This window comes from Hipposideros armiger, unplaced genomic scaffold (genome assembly GCF_001890085.2).
Source record: "Hipposideros armiger isolate ML-2016 unplaced genomic scaffold, ASM189008v1 scaffold_126, whole genome shotgun sequence".
NCBI lineage: Eukaryota > Metazoa > Chordata > Mammalia > Chiroptera > Hipposideridae > Hipposideros > Hipposideros armiger.
Window position 1 is genome coordinate 1,269,014 of NW_017731476.1, and position 23,075 is coordinate 1,292,088.

Sequence of the window (23,075 nt, forward strand, 5' to 3'; positions counted from 1 at the left end):
TTTGTTATGGTGACAGAGTTGAGGGTGAAATGTATCAGTTTAAAATTGGTGTGTTTCTGCGACACGCAGCCATCGTAATCAGCCTGTGGGTGAGATGGTGAGGTTCTGCTGAACGTTAGGGTGCACGATGTCACTGGTGAGCTGGGTGTTGTAGTCAGATCTACACATCACGCTGATAAAATATGCACGCTCCTTTCTGAGAACCAGCATTTTTAGGAGTGAGTCTCTGACTCTCTAATCCTCCCTGTTGGGGTGACTAGTTACCTGGCATAGGAACCGCCCCCCTGCAGAGAGGTCTCAGTTGCACTCCACCCCCCCACACCCCTTCTGCGGAAGGGACAAAGACCAGGTGGGAAAGGCTTGAGTTGGTGCAGGGCCTACAATATGCGAAATGCGGCCCTTGGGGTGCCTCAGCTGTGAGCTGTGTGCCTGGCCACCGTGCTGTCTGCTGGAGGCGGGCACTGTCAGGGAGTTAGGAAGCACTGGGCAAGCCCATGCCTGGACCTCAGGGACTGACCCTGAGTCTCCCCTCCCCACACAACAGAGGCCTAGCCCTTTACCCAGCAGCCAGGGGTGAGGTGAACCCTCAGGATCAAGTATAAATTTTATTAAAGTTTCCAGCGCCCGCTGCATAAAACGGATTGGCCCAAAAAAGGTGCTTGATATATGTGTGTAGACTGACTTGACTAACGATTTCCAGGAAGGAAAATGTCACTCTGAATTTGTCTTCAAACCCGTTTGGGAAATAATACATTAGAGAGAATTATGCTTTGATAATGTGCATTTTAATTATTTAGTCCTACTGTCCATTGGTTGAATATAATACTTTTATCACCAAACTCATACCTGGTGTGTAGCCTGAGACCCACAAAGAACAGAGTGGCTGCTGTGGGCAGGTCGAGGTCTGCATTTAAAGCTTCGCCCTTGACGTGGGCAGAGAGCCACTTGGCCTCATGGAACCACTGTTTGCTCTTCTGTAAAATGGCCGTGACACAGTGCTCAGTTCTAGCTCCTACACAGTACATACACAGCCTGCCTTCATTTTTTTATTCTTCCATTCATCCGGAGGCAGTAAAAATGGAGAAGTGGGTGCAGTCTCCGGTTCCCATATGGATGTCCTCCCCGCCCAGCGGCCTGTGAGCAGCTAAAGCCCAGCTCTGCTTCCAGGCAGCATGGTGCCTCCCTGCACCCCTCCCCCAACCTCCCGCAGGCCCACACAGCAGGGAGCCCTGTCTCCACTAGTCGCTTCCTCTGGTGGCCTTTAGCTTGGAAGCCTTTGTTGTGACAGCCACCTCAATGAAAATGGGAGGGAGAGCCAGGGGTTTAGAATCAGAGCAGCTTCCTGACCTAGTGAAGAGAAGAAATAGCCCCAGCCCTTCCTTCCTTACCAAGGCATTGATAAGGGAATATGTGAGATGCCTCCTAAACTTTAAAGTACTGTCAAAATATAAGGCATTTTAAAGAATCATGTCAGTGAGTTTTAGCCATGAAGTCCAGTCAGTACACCGCCCCCACTTAGGAGCCCTTGGCCGTGTCACGAAACGGTTCAGAGCCCTAGGCTCGCCAGCTGTGAAGTTCAGGGGTGGATCTCTGAGACCTGAGACCAAGGCTCTAGAGTTGGGTGTATTGTGTTAAAATTGTGCCTTGAAAAAATAGGCGGTGTTAAGTTTGGAGAAATGATCCGTTTTGTGTCTCTTCCAGGAGGAGCAAGTATGACATCCTCATGGAGAAGCTGTCGGTGGTGCTGAGCGCACAGAGCAACCAAATGGAGACGCTAGGAAAGCTGCGCGAGGAGCTGGTGAGCCGCTGGCGTCCTGCTGTGGGCTGAGCCGCCCTGTCCCCCAGGGGTAGCTCTCGGTCAGGTGCCGCCCCAGCGAGTTACATTTGAAAGCCCTGCTATGCACTTGACAATCCCTGACCAGGAAACAAACGGGATTTTCCTTTGTTTTACAGATGGACAAATTGCTCAGTCCTTAGGTTACACCCTTTTTGCTCTGTCCCTGGGGTTTGCTCTAAGACCCGCTATAAAAATTCATAGGGAGTGCTAGACCTGGGCATTTAGATTTCCTTTCATCAAGCTTGTCATTTTGGTCCCAGTGGTTTTATATTGAAATAATAGTGACGTGGCCGATAAGGAGGTGAGAGGACACGAGAAAAGCAGTTACTGAGCCGCTTCACCTCTGGGCCCAAGAACAGAGGCAGTGAGAATGCGAGAGAGAGCGCAGAGGTCTCGCCGCTTCCTGTCTGGTTTGAACAACCGTCAGTGGAAGTGAGGAGAAAAGCCAACATTCGAAATGGGAGAAAAACAAAATTGCCCTGTAGGTTAAACAGAACTAAAAACTTCAAGTCAAGATTTGGGGTAACAGTAATTAGTCCCCAAAGGAACATGGTTTAGAGCCTGATCGTAGATGCCAGGACAGTCCATCTCCCCCTTGGCTGCATCGGTGAAGCTCTAGCCTCTGACGTCTGTTGCGGGGAAAGGGGGTGTCTTCCCTATTACTGGACTCACTGCATGTCTGCGTCTCTTTAGAGCAGAGGCGACAGACCGAGGCTTGCAGGCCAGATTCGGCCTGTACATTGTTGAAAATGAATTTGACCAAGCATTTTTTAAAAATTGAGATTTCACATTAAAAAGAAAATTATCAAAGTTTCTGGCTTCCCCTGAAATATCAGAAGTTCTGGAGAGCCTGGGCCTTCAGTCTGTGGTGACAACAGTTAGATGGAGCTGGCTGTGCGCTGGCCATTCCCCCAGGCCCCTGCTTCTGTCACTTCTTGGACCCCGAGGCAGAGAGGCAGGGCTGTTTGTCACTGCACATGCACTGCTGTCTGTGGTAAAGAGAACTATTTCTCCATCGGAGTCTCTATCGAAAGTAGAAAATAAAAGGTAGACTGTTAAGGCGTCTTCTTGAGAGACCCTAATAGAAATGGAGACAATTCCTACATGCTTCATGAACGTATCTGCCCACTTTTCTTTTTATATTTTTTGTCCGGCCCATGCAGACATTTGAGACGGAAACCCTGTGTGACACTGAGTCACGTGCGGGCGGGGAGACCGGGCTAGTCTGCTCTTGGGCCAGCACTGTGGACTAAGCAACAAGATTTAACTGTTATAGGACATATTGCACTCATTCATTCAATGAAAATCGGAGTGAGTCAGAACCACGTTCCACACTAAGATGACAAGAATGAAGGAGGATGACAGGTGTCATGCTGTCACGAAGCAGTCTGACAGGAGAGGCAGAAACGAATGCGCACTTACTTAGGCTGAATGCTGCTTAGAAAGACGCATCTGATGTCTGGGAAAGGAGAGACGTGCTCTCTGCAGACCGCTAGCAGAAGCTTTATGGAGCAAGTCACAGCTGAGCTGGGCTTTGAAAGCTAAGTTTCCCAAAGTAGATGGAGGAGAAATGGCATTTCCAGGGAAGGAGAGTGGCTTGAGCCAAGGTGTGGGGTTGGGGGAGGCTGTGCGACTTTAGAGGTCGACAGTGTGCTCGGGCGAGAGTAGTAAGAGAAGTGACCGGAAAGGAAAGTTGGGGCCAGATAAGAAAGATTTGAGTACCAGGCACTTCAGAGTGGTCACTCAGCCTTTAGCCTGATAAAGTGCAGCTGGCAGTTTCGAAGTGGAGAAGTTGCCAGAAGAGAAAAGTGTTTAGGAAATGAGACAGTGGCCCAAAGAGAGACGGGAAGTGGGGCCGGGAGGTAGACACCATAATTTCGGGCCGGGTGGGCGACTGGGTGGACGTGTTGGAGAGACGTTTTGGAGGTGACACCAGCAGGACTCAATGAGTGACCAAAACCAAGATACAGAGTGGCGTGGGAGAGCACCCCTCACTGAAGTGGGCTGGAACCCAAGGGCCAGTGCAGAGCCCTGGGAAGCCGGGACCATGTCTGGTCCCTGCTGAGCCCCCACCACCACCACCACCACCACCACCACAACCTGGCCCATGGGAAAGGCTCAGTAAATATTTGAACGGATGTGTGAATAAAGTAGAGAATACAGAAAGGTGAACAAGTTTGGAGGAGGATGAGATACACAACAAATTTGATGTTAGGCTTTATATGGAGTATATAGATCTTGTGGGACATTCACTGTGGCAGCTGGAAATAGAGTTGGCAGGATTTCGTGACTCCTGCCTGAGCCTGTAGATGCGGTTGATGCCATGAATATGGATGCTAACTTTGGGGGGATGGTGGGGGAGGCTCCTACTGCTTCTCTTTACTGAGCAGATTGTACAAGTCCTTGACTGCAATCCCCCGCCCCCCTAAAGGCAGGACCACATCCTCCTCCCTTGCTTAGTATGGGCCGGGGCTCACGACCGTACGCTGAGGGCTGGGGTTTGATGGATGAGTCTCCGTAGGGACTTTCCACAGTGCTGGAAGCACCGCTAGATGAACGATAGATGCCAGTGACTTTGAATAAGCCATATGTGACTCATCTGCATTTCCCTGACAGCCATGTGCTCTGCCACCCAATGGCCAGAGCGCTGGCAAGTCTGAGAGCTGATCGCATATGTGGCGGCCGCGGCCCACAGACACGTGCTAGGTGCTGCCTCTCTGTCCCCCGGATGTAAGAGGAAACCTGTAAGACTCAGCTAACAGCTCTTGGTCCTGAGTGCCTCCTGTTGTTCAGTCCGTAACCCACAGCAGTGCCAGCTTGCCTCACTGCTCCAGGGCTTACAAAACCAAATGCCAGCAGTGGCAGGGCAGGCAATATAAGCATGTGAAACAGGGCAGGTGGAGAAGTGGGGATGGATAGCAGCATGGAGTCAAGAAATGCTTAATTTTCCTTTAATTGCTGTAAGAGAAGCAGCACGACCATGGTGATAAATGGGAACTGGCCTCTCTCCTCACGGTGCAAGGACCTCATGGGAGCGCGAAGGCCGTGACCTCCCAAGAGCCCCCAATGACCGGCGCTCCTGTCGAGGCCGCCGCTGTCCTCAGCTCTCGCTGACCGCTGCCGTGAACAAGCGAGATCTTGTTTTTCAAGAGAAGTCGGAATCTGGGTTTTTATGTGAAATCTCTCACTTGTCAATGTTGGCAAGTAAATTACTTTAAAAATGTATATATAGAGAGAGATGAACAAGCACGGGAAGTGCTGGGGGCTGCTCGTTGGCGATCCCGGCAGCTCAGATGTACTTTATGGCACTTTGGTTGTATCACCTTGCAGAGATATGAGCGACAGAGTGGACAGTGAAACTGCACAGAGAGACTACAATTTTTTTTAATGTTTTTAATTTTTTTTCTATTCTATTGCCTGTGGGAGGTATGTGTGTGTGTTAATAATTAAACACTCACTTGATTAACAAAATAAAAAAACATATGAAAAGGTACACAGAGAAAAGCCTCCTTCCGTCTCCACCTCTCTCTGGCTCACTCTCACCCCAATATGTCCTTCCGGGAAAACCTCTTTCCCCCTCATGGAATCAAAGGGTAGAATTGTTAACCCACCGCTCCGGGCCTCGACCCGGCAGCTTAGCAGCCTTTCCCCATCAGTACATCCAATGTGTCTTCATTCAAGACAGTCATTTAGATCAGGTCTCACGCTTGTGTCCATTTACACGACTCTTTGGTACGTTCAGACACCTCGCTTGGACCTGACAGCTTTGACTTTGTCTCGGCAGGGGCTGTGTGAACGGACGTTTAAGCGTCTGTACCAGTACATGGTGAACGCGGGCCTGGCAAAGGTGGTGACTCTCCCCTTACAAGAGATCCATCCTGAATGTGGACCTTGCAAGACAAAGAAAGGTAAAGACAGGCCCCGCCCCCTTCCCGGGGCTGCAGGGCACCTCCCCTCCCCCTTCTAAATATGGGCCTGGCTCTCTGATCACATCTGGCTGCTGAGGGGTTTCACGTGATTTTCCGCCCTTTATTCCTCCATGCCTGACTTAGGGCCTTCTATAGGAAAAGTGCTCGGGAAATGTTTACCCAATGAAAACAACCCTGACTTCAGGCAAACATCTCTATGTGGCTGTCCCTCTAAAACCTCAAACCCCTGGTGTCCAAAGAGTAGGCTTACCTTGTCCTCCATACACGAAGCCCTGAAGTCCCTGGTCTGAGCTGCATGATTCCATTAGGTAGCCCTGTATGGTGGATGACGGTGTTACCATTTTACACATGAGACCATTAAAGTTAGGAGATGCCAAGTAACTTACGTAAGATGGAATGATCCGTCAGCAGCAGAGATGGGATTTGAAAAAAGTTCAGCTAAGGACAGCGGCCTATAAAACTTGAAAAATTTTCCTTGGTCCTTTATTTTTCTGTATTCCTGACTTTTGTCCCATGCTGCTGACCCCTCATGTTAACCAAAGTCATTGAAAAGGCTAAGGGTCCTAAATTCCTCTCCGGCAATGGTGAGGGATATACCAGGAGTAGATCCACAGGTACAAGGAGAAAAGGACAGGCTACGACAACAGAGAGAGTCGCCAGTGACATCTTGGTGCTCAAAGGCAGGTGGACACACGGTAACTGGCTGAGCAGCCTGGGAAAACTAAACGCCTGTGAGGGCGATACCCAAGAGCGGGCACCTCTAAGACCCAAGATAAGCTGAAAATTGGGAGCGTCCAGGTACCTTGGAAAGCACAGCTGAAGATGGGGCTGGACAGAGGAGAGTTCATCTGGGCTGTTGCACCCCAGGCCCCCACTTCTGTGCTCAGCCCCGGAGGATCCTTTTGCCACAAAGACACTCGTTTGGACATATCCCAAGACAAGATGCACCCGAGGGATGCTAGACTCACAGCCATGAGACCCAGCAGGGAAAGGGTGCTGTGCTGGAAATGGGGGGGGTAGGTGACATTCTCTGTACAGTACAGCCGGATTCACAGTCCCCTGGGCCAGAGGCTGGAGGCTTCCTTTCTGCAGAACCTGACCCATCCAAGAGGAAAGTTCACTGCATGCTGAAACTGGGAGGCTCCCTGTCAGGATGGCTGGCCTCTGCCTGCTCACCCTTCAAAGAAGCTTACTCACTGGCGACCTGCCCCTTCCCCCTTCCCGCCTCCCAAAGCACCTACAGCACAGCGCTTGGGGCAGCATTTCAATGCTTCCCTTCACTTTTGAGGAAATCTCTGGTGTGAATAGGAGAGAAACAAACCTAGGAAATAGAAACAAAGCTAGGAGCAAAAGGACACTTTATAAAAAGACTCTTCAGAGAAAAGAAGAGGTGACATCCATGGAACCACAGCAAGAGGGTACGAGAAAGGGACATGCAGAAAAGAAAAAAGAGCTCTTGGAAATAAAAGAAATATGACTATTGCAATAAAAGATGTAGTGGAAGGGAAGAAAGAACAATAAAGTTGAGAAAGTCCCAGAAGGAGTAGAAACTCAAAGGAGATGGGAAACGAGAACTAAGTTGAAAATAAGAGGCTGAGCCTGAAATGTGCAAAGTCCACACAACAGGGGCTTCAGAGAGGGAGGGAAGGAGTGTGTCCAGGGGGCTAGAGTGGGGAAAGGATGAGAAATGCCACAAGGAATCGGCCCATATCTGAAGGACGAAGGTTCCAGATCCAAAGACCTATCAGGTGCCCGCCATAATGAACGGAAATCCCGCACCAGGATTCAACATCCCAAGATTTCAGAAGGAGACCGGGAGAGAAAGAGCCTCCAGGGAGGAGACGTCAGGCTGCCCAGTCGCAACTGATGCTGGAAGACCTTGAAGCAAGGTCATCAGCATTCTGAAGGAAGCAGACTTTCCACCTCGAATTCTTTATTCAGCTCCATCATTAACCAGGTGTGAGAATGAGGACATTTTCATAATGCAGATCTGAAACAATCCCTGTCCTGCCTCCCATGCTCCCTTTTAGGAAGCTGTAGGGGGATGTACACCATCAAATGACAGACTAAACCAAGAGGCAGGAAAGCACGGGGTCCAGGAAGCAGGGGGGACATGGAGAGCCCTGGGGAGGTGACGAAGGGATGTCACGCCGACGGGCTCCAAGAGCAGCCTGTCTGACAGGAGCAGGGGAGGCTCTGGGGGATGGAAATCTGCGAAGGACTGGCTGCCTCGTGCGTGTGAGTGTGTCTAGTGGGAGTTGTACTTTGTCAGAGAGTCGTGAATTTCATGGTACGTACACAGAAAACCAAGCAAATGGGAAAAAAAAAGTTGTTAGCTCCATGGAAAACCAAAAGGTGTACAAGAACAAAACGACTAGGGCCCATGGGCATAGCAAGTTTCTGGGGACCAGTTCGGGAGGCTGTGTGCGCAATGAGGACAGGCCCCAAACTTAGCCCCGCCCACAGGAGGCAGGTGACCGTGTTTGTTGAGTGACTCTGAGATGCCAGTCGGAGGCAACTCTGTTTCTTCCTCTATTTCCTCACTCAGTGGAGTCACTGCCCACCCCACGTGGCTTCCCTGTGCCTGAGGAAAGTCCTGTGGAAGGGAAACACAAGAGGTAGCACCATGCACAGGTGCACAGACAAAGAAGGGTGCACCTGGGAGGCCCCTCAAAGCAGGCCTCATCTTTGAGTCCCTTCAGTGCTGAGTCATTATAGGACTAGCTGAATGACTGGACCTCCGGGGAAAGAGTGGGTGACATCAGCCTTTAGGTAGACAGGAAGCGCTGCTGGGTCCTGTGTCAAAGTAAAAAGGTTCCAGGAACAGAGGTGTGCTGGGAGCTTAACCGTGAAAGGATTACCCATCACGTGACTTAGAAGTGTGATTATCCCTATGCTTCAAACGGTCATGACCTGGGGACCTGTTCGTCATTTTCACTTCCTGGCCTGTTACAAGAAAGGCCTTCACAATAAAGATGAGTGATGTTATTTTTATAGTAAGGAGAACCCAAGAAGGAAGTACCCTTAAAGAACCTTTCTGGCTGGGCAGGCAGCCACAGAGCAAAGCTTCCTCTGGGCTCAAGGTCTCTGGAAATTCAAACCAGCCACTTGAAAGGAAAGATGCCTGGATGGACGTGGATGTAAGACAGCCCTGGGCTGGAATTCTTGTTCTGTCGCTTTGTGTCGCGGTGACCATCAGCGAGGTTTGACCTCTGTCCCTCAGTTTCCTCATCAGGATTATCGGGGATAATATTACAATGTTCCAGACTGTTTGGGGCTGACAGAAAACGGGGTACACAGAGCAGAGGCCACATCCAACCATGTATTTGGTTTGGCTCAGTGTTTCTTTTCATTGAATTCGTTTCTGGCATTTAAAAATCAGACATTTCACCTAAAAAGTCAGCCTTTCAACTTCTTTGTAAAAGTAAAACGAGGCACCTTTGAACAGCGTTTCTTAATAGCAGTTGTTAAGGCAGAGAGAGGCCGCCCCCCTTCCAGGGGGCCAATCCTTCCCATTCTCCAAAGGCGCCCACGGCCAGCGTCACTCTGGCGTGTCATCCACCTGACCGTGAAGGCATCCGTCCCCCAGGGCCTGTCACACAGTGAGTGTTCCTAGTTACCTTGAGGCCTAGTGCTGGGAAATGAGCCCTCTGAGAGAGAGGGTCAGTGTGACTCAGCCCTGCACGGGCACCAAGGAGAGTGGTGACATCGGCTCGTTGTGCAGGATTAAGAGAGCAGGCACCCGAGACAGTGCCAGTCAGGATTTTTAGAGCCCCATCCCGTGCTAACTATTCAGGAGCCTCATCTTATTCCCATGGTGGCCTTGTCACCCACCTCTCTGCTGCTCACATCCCCTGTCACACGGTGTCTCAGTTACTTATGTGACTTTTTTCCAGCTGGTCGGCAGCTTCTTGAGGGTGGCGCATGCTTTGTGTACTGAACACCTGTGCAGGGTCTGCTTGGAAGAGAGTGGGTGCTGAGCAAATGTTTAGCAGCTTTAACTTAATGAGGTGCCACTTCAGCTATGGTCCTTATGCCAGTGAATGCAGTGTGAGTCTGTTTTTTGCCCTGAGCTTCGTCCTCCCAGTTGGCAAAATTAGCATAAAATCTTCCCTCTAAGGCCCTGTGGAGTAGATGAGACTTAAATAATAAATTAAGATGATGTATCACTTTATGTAAATGTTCAGGGGTGCCTAGATATGTATGAGTTGTTTCTAAAAGCCCAGAAACAAAAAGCTTAGATTGGCAGCATGCTTCAAAGGTGTTCTGAAAAGCTGCAGCCATCTAGTTTCCAAAAAGCAAAAAGACCTCTGTAACAAGCGTAGTCAGCCTGAACTGATCTATTGTGCAAATTTGGATTGTTTTCTTCAAGTGTTGACCAGTCATTTCATGTGTATTAAATTGTGCCGAGAACAGGAGGGAAGAGAAATAGGACTTAACTTTACAATCAATCCCTCAGAGAATGATCACCGTGGGTAGCAGTTGGCAGAGGCCTGCTCCCTAGGGCTTCTGCCTGAGGGCTCATTTGAGCAGGTTTTCTGGGTTCAGTGACAAGGCAGAGAACGTTGAAGGGGGTTGGGGAGGAGGGGTCCTAGCATCTGTACCTCCCTATTTAGGATGTGGACTCTTCACAGCTGTTGTACCGTGACCCTTAAAGAATAAAAATAAACAGTTCAACCAGATTTGCAGAAAGTAAGATGAATGTACCAACATCAGTTGTATTTCTATACACTTGTAAATGAACAGCCTAAACATGAAATTAAGAAAACAATAGCATCAAAAAGAATTAAGTACTTAAGAATCCATGTAACAAAAGAAGTACACAAAATAAAGTGTATAGTCTGAAAAGTGTAAAACATTGTTCATGGAAATTTAAGCTCTAAGTAGATGAGAAACCGGGCCCAGTAGGTGGATTAGAGTAACATTGTTGCGGCTGCAGCACTCCCCTAACTGACTTTCAGATTCAAAGGCAATTCCTGTTGGGAGTCCCAGCAGGCTCCTTTGCAGACGTTGACATTCACATGGACTTGCAAGGGACCCAGAAAGCTAAAACAATCCAGAAAAGGAAGAGTGAAGCAGGAAGACCCAACTCCCCAATATCCAAACAAAACCACAGTAATGGAGACAGCATAGCACGGACCAGAGGATGGACAGAGATCTGTGGATGAGAACTGAGAGCCCAGAAATAACCCCACACACCTGTGGTCAACTAGTTTGTGACAGGGATGCCAAGACCAATAGAGAAAGAAGCCAATCACAACAGGCCATGACTATGTGATTCCATTTGTAGCGAAGTCCAGAATAGGGAAGCCGATTGTGAGTACATAAGGCTGGGTGGGGGACGCAGAGGGGTGACAGCTAAAGGACTAAAGGTGATGATGTCCTAACACTGGTGACAGGTACACGTACCTGTGAACATACTAAATAACCACGGACTTGTACACTTTAAATGGGTGAATTTATGGCACGTGAACTACAGCTCAACAAAGCTGTTAAAAATTTAAAAATAAACAAGAAACCCATAACAGGGTGCAGCAAACTAAATTAAAATCATTAAAATAACAAAAGGGACATTTAAAAAATTATAGTAGAATTAAAGTATTCAAGGTAAGATAAAGGGATTTTAATAATAAAACTTGAAATTCTGAGGCTGGTAAAACTAGAACTGTGAGAAAGATACAAAGGCCCCGTGGTCACCTGGGGTCAGGCAGCACAGACTGCACTTCGTGCCATCCCGTCCCGTCCTCTCGGGACAGGTCGTCTGGAGCACTAGGTAACAGTCAAGACTGCTGAGGCTGAAGGAGGGCCACCCACTCGCCCAGGTTCACACACTGGCCCTGGCAGAAGGGTCTAGATTCTTAACCACCTTGCACACGGCCTCTCTAACATGAGATCTTCCAAAGTGAAGATGCAAATGACACAGCGTGGGGAAGGGGACATGTTTCCACGGACAGTATGTTGAGAAAGACTAGACACAGAGTGGGTGAGTGGTCAGGGTTTCCTGTCTGCTGGCCACAGGACGTCGGCATAGTTGGGATTCACAGCTGAGGAGTCAGCTATGCTCTGTGGGGTGGACGGCGCAGACTCCACAGCCCCAAACCTGGCCAGACACCATGGCCTTCTGGAAACACGACAGCCTCACACTTGGCCCGACCTTGGGTGCCTGAGACCGCCCTCCACTCAGGACATGGCCTTCTCTGGGTTACACGCTCCTTGTCTGTCCCAGGGTGCCCGATGCCCAGTGTGATCTCAGGGAACAGCTGGTCCCCATGCGTCACCCTCACCTCCCCCGGCAGACAGCCTGCCTGTCCAAGGGGCCTTCCTGATCCCGCATGCTCAGGACAAGAGCGGGGGTGAGTTCCCAGGTGTCTCCAGGAGCCGGGCCACCAGGAGACGTTAGGCCGGCTATTGGGCTGTCCTACCTGGCAGGAAGGGACCAGCTATCTTTAATTCAGCTAATGTTTGTTGTGCCCCTGCACTGTGCCAAGTGCTGCTGACACCATTAAAGGTGACTGCAGAATGGTGGAGAGCTTCACGCAGCATGGGCTCAGATCCTAGCTCTGCTGCTTACACAAATGGCTTAAAACAGTTCTGGAGGTCAGAGTCTGAAATGGGTGTCGCGGGGCTCAAATCAAGCTGTCGGTGGGGCTGTATTCCTGCTAGAAGCTCTAGGATAGAATTCGTTCCTTGGCCTTTCCCAGTTTCTGAAGCTTCCTGCATTACTGGCTCAGGGTCCCTTCCTCCATCTTCAAAGCCGCATCGTGTCTTCCAGCCTCTCCCTCTGACCCTCCTCTCTGTTCCAAGGACTTTCTGATATTCCGTTGGGCCCATCAGATAATCCAGGTTAGTCTCAAAATCCTGACGACCACAGCGAAAGCCGTAACTTAATCACACTGCCAGTTCCTTCTGCCACAAAAGGTGACATCTTCACAGGCTCTGGGACTCAGGGCATGGACGTCCTTGGGGGGAATTATTCTTCGCCCACAGTCACATGTCATAGGACACCTTCGTTCAGAATCATTTCTCCCACTCGTTGAAGACCAGTGACCCTGCCTGAGTCACACTGTCCCCGTCACTTGCAAGCTGTTGGATGCTGGAGTGAGTTAAGGGTCCCCTCTGTACCTCAGTTTCTTCAGCTGTAAAGTGTCTTCCTGGCTTGTCAGGATACAGGGAGTTTTTACATGTGAAGTGTCGAGATGTTTTTGCTGTTCCTTGTCCCTTTCTCTTGTTCCAGCCATAGGCACACATTGTCATTTGTCCTCTGTTGTGCTTTTGGAGGTTGGTAGAGGTGCCATGTGATTGTTTGAAGGCAGGGACCAGCCTACAGTACGCGGTGGCTTGTCCAGGTGCTGCCACTGAGTCCCCCACCGCTGTTGTTTTATGAGTATATTATTCACGAAAGCTAGTGCTATACCAAGTGCCGTGTGGACCTGTCAGAGTGGCAGCTTTCACCTCTTTTTGAGCAGTTTTCTTGGACTGAGTTCCCACATTTGGAATCACTGGGTTAAAAGGCCTCGGGAAATGTCTGGGGAGGGTTCAGGGACTCATTCGCCCTGCTGCCACCCCTCGCCAGCAGTGGGGATCAGCTCACTCAGAAAAAGATGGTTTCTTTCTCTCGGCAGCACCACCCGTGTGCCTCCCGTATGTGGGCGCCGTTCTGGGGGCTGGGGAGACAATGTGCGAAGACAGGCACGGAGCTTGAGTCAAGCAGAGGCTGTCGTCTGCTTCCTCAGACTAACACGACGCCCCGTTATTCCTCTTTATTTCTTGGTCCCCTAATTATATTAAAAACCAAAAGCAGCTTTTTGGACATGTTCAGGCCTTGTGCCCCAAGACATGCCATTTGAAATGTCCCAAACCCGGTGCTGTGGGTCCCAGTCCCCCTGGCTCTGTTTCTGCTGATGTCACCCCCACACACACACACAACGCTGTCACTGCTGGATAACATGTGCTGTGTCCCCAGGGACTGATATCATGGTCCGCTGCCTCAAGATGCTGAAGGGGTTTAAACGGAAGTTCGAGGACGACCAGGACGACGACGATGACGAGGAGGTCATCTCCAAAGCAGTGCCCCCTGTGGACATCGTGTACGAGCGGGACATGCTCACGCAGACCTACGAACTCAGTAGGTCCCCTCCTCACACTGTGCGCATGGGTCCTGAGCATTTGAGCTGAGAAGTGTTTTGCCCGCGTGTCACAAGGGGTCTTCGCTCTTGAGAATGTAACGTAGAGGGGAGTACCGTGGTTCCCTGGGAGGGTTTAGGCTTTCGGTTGAGGTTTGAGTCCTTGCTCTGCCACTTGTTAGCTCTGTGACTTCAGCAAGGTCTCCAAGCCTCAGTTCCCTCATCTGCAAAATGGGGATCATGTCCACCCAGCATGTAATGGGGACTAAGTGAGGAATGGGATGAAGACATTTGTTGTAGCGCCTGGTATGTCGATAGCACTTTCAAAATTAGTGATTAGTGTTATTACTCAAAGATTTGTGAGCCACCTGCCACCTTTTAACATTGGCCTGGAGTCACTGCAGGCTGAGAATTCCAGTGACAAACTGGGGTAAACCTGCCCCCTCATTCCTCACCCTTCCACTAGAGCCCCTAAAATTGATGTAAGACAGCAGTGACCGGGTGCCATGGGTGCTGTGGCCGCAGGTCCCTGTGGGCAGGAGGACAGAGTGGAGGTGAGGTGGCCGCAGACCTGACTCAGCCAGCAGCTAGAGACACACGGGCGGGTCGGCACAGCTTTTCTGGGGGGGCCTTTGGCAGTTTAACCCTTACCATTGCTCAGACCAGGTTCCTCGGAACACAGTTTGGGAACAGCTGCCCTTAACCCTTTCATCTCCACCGTTAGTGTGTTACTCGTTCAGCGTGGGAACACATGCTAGCCGCCTCTTTTTGTTCTGACGTTTAGTTTTCTGCATGTCCAATATGGCAAAATCTCCTTTACCCACATTGGTCTTTCCTGGCAGCCTTAGTGTGTCATGAATCAGGAAGTCAGGGGGGACCATTCCTGCCACCAAGTCTGCCCTACAGCTCGTGTGTTGTACTGAAGGGGCTCGCTGCGGCCACCTCACCCCCACCCCTGCCAGGCTCCTCCCTAGTTCCCAGCCCCAGCTGTGCAATCGATTTAAAAGGGCTCCTTGGAGATGGAAGAATATACTGAGCAGTGACAACGTGGCAGGGCGGCAGCTGACAGACTGGACAGAGCAAGTACAAGAGAGCAGCCACCTGCTGGCCATTAGACAGTCAGGTGGCACCATTCCCTCCCACACATGGTCCCTGCAGGCTGGCATTGGGCCCAGGACAATGCAGCCATCGGTGGCCATAATGTCTCTGGGTCCCCCGAGAAGGTAGGGAGACCTTTAAAGTTCTTCGTGAAAGATCACGTTGAGGGGTGACCAGTTAGCTCAGTCAGAGCGTGGCACTACTAACACCAAGGTTGCCGGTTTGATCCCCATATGGGCCACTCCTTAAAAAAAAAAAAAATTACATCAATGCTTTTTAAATGGTGAATTTCATTTATCTGAAAAAGTCCGTTCGTGGGAAAGGGCCGATTTCCTGCCGCTGGGTAAGAAAGTGGTGCAGGGGTGTAGCAGACAAGCAGCGATCACGTAACATTGACTGTTGTGACATGGAGGAGCCTGACAGGAAGCACTGAAAAGATGGCTGTTAGCATTAAGTGTTCAGAGAGTCTTGGGAGGGAAGGAGAGAGGAGGCGTTCATTTCATTCTGCTGGTTGGTATCATTGCTCTGAAATGTCTACCTTGAAAAGGTGGGTCGAGTGGACTTGACTTGTGCAGCATGTGCCTGCCCCTTGGCGGAGGTCGGGGCTCAAGTATTTTGTTTCTCACAGTTGAACGCAGAGGCACAAAAGGAATTTCCCAGGCTGAAATCCGAGTGGCCATGAACGTGGGGAAGCTGGAAGCAAGAATGCTGTGTCGTCTTCTTCAGAGATTCAAAGTTGTCAAGGTAACATGGCGCGCCCTCCCACAATCCACAGTCACCGTGTGATTGTGAAGGAATGCCTCAGCCGCCGTGAAACAAGTCGGGCCTGCTGTCAGGGAGGCAGAGGGCTGGCCGGGGGCCAGAACCGCCCGCGGGTCTGTCAGGTCTCCCCTCACTGTGGTTTCTGTCGGCTTTCACTGTTTGAAAACTGACTGAGTTGTCAGCATTGAAAAGCCAGCAGGAGACCTGGCAGCACGGACGCACCTTCCCTTTTGGGGACCTCCTCCCTTCATACCATGCAGGTGCTCCCCAGGGCTCATAGGCCCCCCCAGGTCCCCTCTCTGTTATTTGTCTGGCTCCTGGTGGCGTCGAGCAGGCTCACTGTGTATGTCCAGTGTTCCCCTGTCAGGCTCAGACCTGCTATCTCGGCCCTTTATGCATCACTGTCTTGTGAAGTTTTTGGCCCTTTTGCTGGGAGGCAGTGTTAGAGTCGAGCTAATGGTTGCAGGGCACGTGGCACTGTCCTTGGCATGCGGTTGATGTATAAAAATGTTACCCTTTTTGCTGTGAAGGGCCCCGGGGGAGCCCCTCTTCCCTGCCCTAGAAGATAGAACGAGCATGGGTTGGTGACAACCTCATCCTCAGTCCCCGTGGCAGTGGCTGAATGGAGCACGTGACCTCCAGGCTCTGACTCGCCAGCCTGTGACAACAGTTCTGAACTGTCAGATTTTACAAACACTCCTTTTTAACTGCTTCTCTCGCGCTTAGTCCTGAGCCAGGCACTGGGCCATGTGGGAGACCAGGTTAGGGCCCTGCCCTCAAGGAGCTCACGGTCTCGTGGAGCAAACACACATCCAGCACTGTGATTTAACAAACTGTCTCCAACAGGCCTGAGGGGGAATGAGGCAGGAAGAGCTGGGGAGGAACATCGGCGCTAAGATGGAGAAGACCAGGAATTCTAAGGAAATAGACCCCGCAGACCCGTGGGCCACCTGAATGCCTGTGTGTTACAGCGCCCCCTTCTGGGTGTAATTAAACATGTCTCATCTCCCCAGGGATTCATGGAGGACGAAGGGCGTCAGCGGACCACCAAGTACATCTCCTGCGTGTTCGCGGAGGAGAGTGACCTCAGCCGGCAGTATGAGAGAGAGAAAGCCCGCAATGAGTTGCTGACCACAGTGAGCTTGGCCTCTGTGCCCGAGGAGTCCCTCCCGCCCGAAGGAGACGACACATTCCTCTCTGAGTCGGACAGCGAGGAGGAGGGGGGCAGCAGCAGCAGCAGAAAGAAGAGACGCAAAGGGTCCCATGGGGACGTGAAACCCTCATCGAGCACAGGTCTCGGGCCCCAACCTCACCACTCCACCCCCTCCAAGGGTACAGGTGCTTGGGGTGGGCCTGGGGCCGCAGTCCGAGCTGCTGCCTATCCCGCCCAGCTCCGGGTCCAGTTCCGCACACACCTGAGGATGTCCTTGGTGCTGTCCTAACTTGGGCCTGTGAGTGTCCCCTGCATCGCGCCGTCATACGTCTGGAGGAGATGGTCATGTAGTCTGTCTCCCGGCTGCTCGCCAGTCACTTCTCCTTGGCAGATGTTTTGTTTGTTTGGTTGTGTTTTCACTATACAAGGGATGGAATTCCATAAACCTCCTCTTACCCATCCCTCCAACAACCTAAGAAGCCCTTAGGTTTTCAGTTTAGTCATAGAAGACGTTTTTTAAACGTGCAGAGGGTGGCGCTGATGACAGATGTGCAAATCTGGTATCCCGCTAAGAGGGGGGCCGCACACTGCTCACTTGGTCCACTGCCCCCGCCTTGAAACTGACCATGTGGAGTCCTTGGCCCGTGTGGGTGGATCTGGTCTAGCTACCAAGCCTCGATGCCCGTCTCACGCTGCCCTCTGAGGAGGCCGCAGTGCATTTATTCATTCTGTCCTACCCTTCACCACAGGTGGGTGGAAAGGACACCTCCACCCGTTGAAGAAGCATCCGTCTTTGTCCCCAGCAGCTGCTGAGGAGAAGAAACCCTGCCGGAGCTCCATCAGCAGACAGAACCTCCTGGATACCAGCAGCTTCTCAGACCCCAGGGCGTCCTTTGGCTCCAAACGCTTGAAGAGCAGCAGTGGCGACATAGCTGTGATCGAAGAGGTCAGGCTGGAAAACCCGAAGGTAAGTGCTCCCAGTGTGGGGTGCATCGCCGAGAGCGCGTGGCAGCTGGGCCAGTTTCATGCTTGAGCATCCCAACAGCAGCAACCACCACACCGAGACGCATCAGACACAAGGGCTTGCTCCATGCCAGACAGGGCCTGGTGCTGTGTGGGGAGGGACACGTCACTCCCGTACGTGCCACCTGCACGCAGCTTTGCCCTTCTAGAGATCACCTCCATTATTAGAGTTTTTCTATTTCCAACACCTTACTTTTTTTTAACGTAAATTTATTTTGAAGGGAAATTTGTATGGCTAATGTATATCGTTGGGTCTCACTTTGGGCCAGTTTTGCTCCCCAGGGGACATTGGGCAATGCCTGGGGACATTTGTCATTGTCACAACTCAGGGAAGAGGATGCTACTGGCATCTAGTGGGTAGAGGCCAGGGATGCTGTTAAATATCCTGCAACGGGCAGGACAGCCCATGACGGAGAATCATCCAGTACCACATGTCAGCAGTGCCAGGGCTGAGAGGCCTGATTTCCATGAAAGGCCACAGAAAGAAGTAAGCCGTACAATAGATGAAATGAAACTAAAACTGTGTTAGTACTTTCCGGCCAGATCCCATTGTCTGTCAGAGGGTTAAAAACACAGTAGACTCAAACCAGTACTTTTTCATCAATGTAATAGGACAAATTAAAAGGCAGTTGACACAGGAGCCCCTTTCTCATTATCTGATTCAGCTCACTGTCCTTTGTCACCTGGAAGTGCCTCCAATATGCCGGTGGGGCCTCCTGCACTTTAGAAACACCGAGTCAGAGGGGGAGGCACCCCGCACGGCATAGGCCTGTGATCAGGGGGCTTTTCATGCTGTCACTGCGGTTTTGTGCAGATGTCACCACAGCCCTGTAAGCTCATGTCAGCTCCGGTCTGGAGGAGGACAGAGAGGGCCCTGGGGACCGAGTGACACACCTGCTCCATTCATGACACGGGAAGGCTCGGAATCCACGTGTGTGCGTGGAGTTCCCACCCATCCTTGCTCCTCCCTGTCTGCCTGGAGGCCTGTGCTGGGGTTAGCACTCTCCCTGCAGTGGTCGTGAGGGGGGTGTGGGCTGGGGAGGGTGTCTGTGGATTTTTCTAAAACCGTTTAGCCGTTTCCTATTGGTTGGCTGCCACAACTCCTCATTATCAAGTCATGATTGGTGGTGTCTCTAACTGAAGAACCTGGGGTGCTGGCAGGTGCATCTCAGCAGGCTCCCCAGGGTTTACCTGCTTTACTCCCCCTCCCCCCCTTGGCACCTTCTGATCGGGTCCTGGAACCTCTGTGGCTGGCTTCCTAGCTCAACTCTTTCTCTTCCTCTTAGAACTGTTCTCAAAGCAATGGCGGCAGGATCCCGTCCTTCTTTCATGTTAATGTACTTGTGAAGAAGACAGGCGTGCACTATACAGCTAAGCTGGGTCCCTCAGCGTGAAAGTGGCCACATTGACTCACTGCTTCTCCTCCAAGTGTTTGCTTTGAAATGCGAGAGAGAACAAAGGAGTCGCCTCCTTGAGCTGTTCTCTCCTGAATGTGCTTCTCCCCTTGAGGAGGGCATCCAGCCACAGGGGCCCAGGGCTGCCATGTGGCACTCAAGCAGTTTGCAAGGAATGTGTTCACCTCAGGATTCCCTTCCCTGTCAGGGCGCCCATTTGGGCTGCACCATGTCTGACCTGAGAGCTGCTGGGACACGTCCATTTCAGCTCCCAGAAGACAGAGAGGAGCCAGGAAGAGAAGGGGCGTTCGGCAGGGATAAGGGGAGGACACTGACCTGCCTTCTCCCTCGTCCTCCCCTCACTGCTCATCCCAGTTGACCTGGGGCAGCCTGTCCTGAACCCGGAAGCTGGCCTCTACTCTGTCTCTGCCTTCTGTCCCCAGAGAGACTTCCCATGGCTTCCTGGCATTGGAGCCAGAAGACCATGAGGCACAATTGTCCTGGCGCACGTTAGCTCCCCGTGACCCTGGACGGTTGCTGAGCCTCACTGGGCCCTGGTTGCCTCTTCCGTAAACGGGCCCCGTAATGGGGTGGTTGGGAGTTTCTGATGAGAAGAGCCTCGGGGAGTGACTAGCTGGGGTCGTCTTCCGTCTGCCAGTTTCTTCCTTCCGTTGCGGAAGAACCAAGAGCAAACCGAATGTCTGCTTCTTACGGCTTCACAAACGCCATAGCACAGGCCTCTAGTTTCCATCCTGACACCAGCCAGTCTTCCTGAAGTGCCGGGGTCCTCTGCTTGCAGATGTCTCTGCCATTTCGGGGCATCGATAAATAGTGGGGTGGCAGAATCCTGTCGGGGAAACAGCCACCTTCACTCCCTTCCTAAAACGTGTGCATAGAAGTTCCCCAGGGAGGGGGCCTGCACTGCAGAGCAGTGTCGGGGCCCCAAATGGTGCTGAGCCGGTGGTGTCCCTGTGCCTTTGGTCTGTTATAGGACGGTGGCAGCTCCCAGAAGACCGGGAAGCATGGCACAGGCCAAGACAAGCCCCACGAAACGTACCGGCTGTTGAAACGCAGGAACCTTATCATAGAAGCCGTCACCAACCTCCGCTTAATCGAGAGCTTGTTCACGTAAGGAGCATGTGGTCTGGGTCTAGGCACTGAAGACACACCTCGTGCCAGTCAGTCATGCAGTCATCACCGGGAAGGACCAAGGGGCACCGGACTCTCCCTTCCATGTAGATTCTCGGCATCCCTTTGTGGTAGAAAACATTCGAGTTTCTTCTTGTGATTTGACAAGAGCAGACATTGAGGAATATCAATACTCTAAACAGGGAGAGGTGACTGAGCGAGAATTAGGAGTCCTGGGAAAAGGGCACGTGCCTTCCCTGGAATTTGGTGGTAGCAAAGGGATAAGAAGAAACCTAGGCAGGTGATGTCGTCAGCTGAAGCCTTACGTGAAAGCCAGACAGAAGAGACACAGGTAGAACTTCTCTTCACACAGAGGTTTGGTCCTTCTAACTCAAGTCACCGCCACATCCCGGCCAGCACCTCCGCAGCCACGGAGGCACCCAGCGTGCGAGACGCCTGACTAGCAGCAGCCTCGAACGAGGCCATGGGGAGGCCGTCTGCAGATACTGCTGCCGAAGGCCTCTCTTCTGTGCAGTGAGGGGTCTGCTAGGTGTCCTAATGTCCCTTCTGGCCCTGCCATTCCGATTGGCTATCTAGAAACATCACCGTAGTGACTCAGTAAGATCTAGAGAGTGAGGTGTGCGAGGAACAAAATCAAAGAGCTTCCGATTAAGGGTGTCGACTGGTAAACGGGACCATTCTTAGCAGATGCTAAATTGGCGTGGAGATGTGTGGTAAAGAGCGATTTCCATCATAGCACTCAGGTTCCCTGCTGTCATTGTCACAAATCATGTCACCTCTTTAGTTCCTGGTGAAAAGCTCAGAATTGGAACCCACGGCAAGTGGTAGCTTATCTTTAGCTGACTAACTTATCCTAAAGAGAGAGGACCTTAATTTTAACCTCTCAAGAAGTTGGCCTTCTGATGGTGAACCCCCTTTTCATGCTTCCCGGGTTTCCGCTGGGTACTGTTAGGCCCTTCTCGCTTGCCCAGGTGGAGGAAGGCCTTCCGTGCTGAGACTGGACATGTTAACTGCTTGTTTTGTGATGCCCCAGGATTCAGAAAATGATCATGGATCAGGAGAAGCAAGAAGGCGTCTCCACCAAGTGCTGTAAGAAGTCCATCGTGCGGCTGGTGCAGAACATGTCTGAGGAAGGCCTCCTGCGACTGTACCGGACCACGGTCGTTCAAGATGGCATCAAGAAGAAGGTACCCGCGGGCCCCCGAGGCCACAGCCAGCGGGGGGCTGGGAGGCTCCTTGGCTCGCTCCCCCTCCTTGTCCTACCTCAGTCGTTCCTCTGTTGTCAGTAACTTAGAATTTCCCATTATGCCTACTAATTTGGGGAACAGGGATCACCCCAACTTTCTGGGGCAGCTGGAGACAGAAGAGAGGAATAATGAACTGGGATTTTAGCGCAGCCCAAGGCAGGCGGCCAGCCCCAAACCAGAGGAGGGAAAGCAAGGGAGGCAGAGACAGCCATCCAGCAGAGGCACACGGAGGGCAATGAAGCAGCACTTAGGAGGTGGGAAATTTAGACTGAGCAGCAAGAACATTTTCCACAGAGATCTGAGGAAGCGGGTCCCAGAGGAAAGGACAGCAGCAACTCAATTAGGATGCACTGCTGGGGTTCGCCGATAGGGAACAGTATTATCTCTTCTGTCTCAATTTATCCGTTTCCGTAAAATTTAAAGTTTGGGGCCATTCCCATAGCAATGGTAGCTCAGCGGCTTTGCACATATTCCAAGGCTTACATTTTTCAGGGTCAGAGTCATCTGAGAGCCCAGCTGGGCGCTGGGACCAAAGGGACAGTCACTTGTAATTTCCTGACCTTTTTTTTTCTGACTACACTTTAAATCTCTGCCTTAGGAAAGCTCTGCTTTTATGTTTTGTTTTCTTAATAAGCTGACAAGGTCATTTTTGGTTTCTTAACTTTATCTTATGTATTAAGATATTTGAAATTTGAAAAACACAGAGCAGTCCAAAAAGCAACTTAAGAAACACAGTTCCTATCCTTGCGAGTCGGCAGTGCTCATCAGACTTTCTATCTGCTTGAGCTTGCTCCCTCCCGTCCCCCGCCAGCCTGCCACTCGTCCCTCGATCACTGAGTGGCAGGAGGTACTTGTGTCTCACTGAAGGACAAACCCCAGCCCACCAGCTGCAACACCCCGGATTTCTGTTGGTCTTCAAAGAGCAGGTCTTTGGGACGGACAGCCCTCGCGGGGCAGAAATGGAGGGCAGGAAAAGCGGCCCGGACTCTGAGTCTAGAGGGGCAGTCAGGCAAAGGTGTCGCCATGTCTCAGCACCTGTTTGGCCCCATATCTGCCAGGCAGGATGGGAGGGAGGCAGGTTCAGGTACAAACAGGATCACAGAGCCTCAGAGATGAAGGTGCTGAGCTCTGGGGTGTTCACCAAGCGGTACCCCATTTTTCCAGCTGGGAAGGGCTGCAGACTTGTGCACCTGCCTACAGCATAAGCTTAAGTGTCTCTACGGCACTTTTTTTTGGCAGTGAGAGCTCTGCTGCTGCAGGCAGCCTCCATGGCTGCTGCGTCCCCCAATGGCCACCCTGTCTATCGGGCCTCCAGGAAGTTAGTTGGGCCGTTTGGCTGTGGAAAGTGGGCAGATAGGAA

At 51.5% G+C, this 23,075-nt stretch overlaps 1 protein-coding gene across 1 annotated transcript in view; it reads left to right on the forward strand.

The window, feature by feature from the left end:
- Window positions 1–23,075, forward strand: part of GTF3C1 (general transcription factor IIIC subunit 1) — a 66,384-nt gene that overhangs the window by 9,599 nt on the left and 33,710 nt on the right. Inside the window, exons 5-12 of the mRNA XM_019648446.1 lie at window positions 1,702–1,798; window positions 5,622–5,745; window positions 13,730–13,891; window positions 15,616–15,731; window positions 16,763–17,042; window positions 17,652–17,869; window positions 20,311–20,447; window positions 21,502–21,655. Coding sequence (XP_019503991.1) covers window positions 1,702–1,798; window positions 5,622–5,745; window positions 13,730–13,891; window positions 15,616–15,731; window positions 16,763–17,042; window positions 17,652–17,869; window positions 20,311–20,447; window positions 21,502–21,655 — 1,288 coding nt within the window. The remainder of the gene's footprint in view (window positions 1–1,701; window positions 1,799–5,621; window positions 5,746–13,729; window positions 13,892–15,615; window positions 15,732–16,762; window positions 17,043–17,651; window positions 17,870–20,310; window positions 20,448–21,501; window positions 21,656–23,075) is intronic.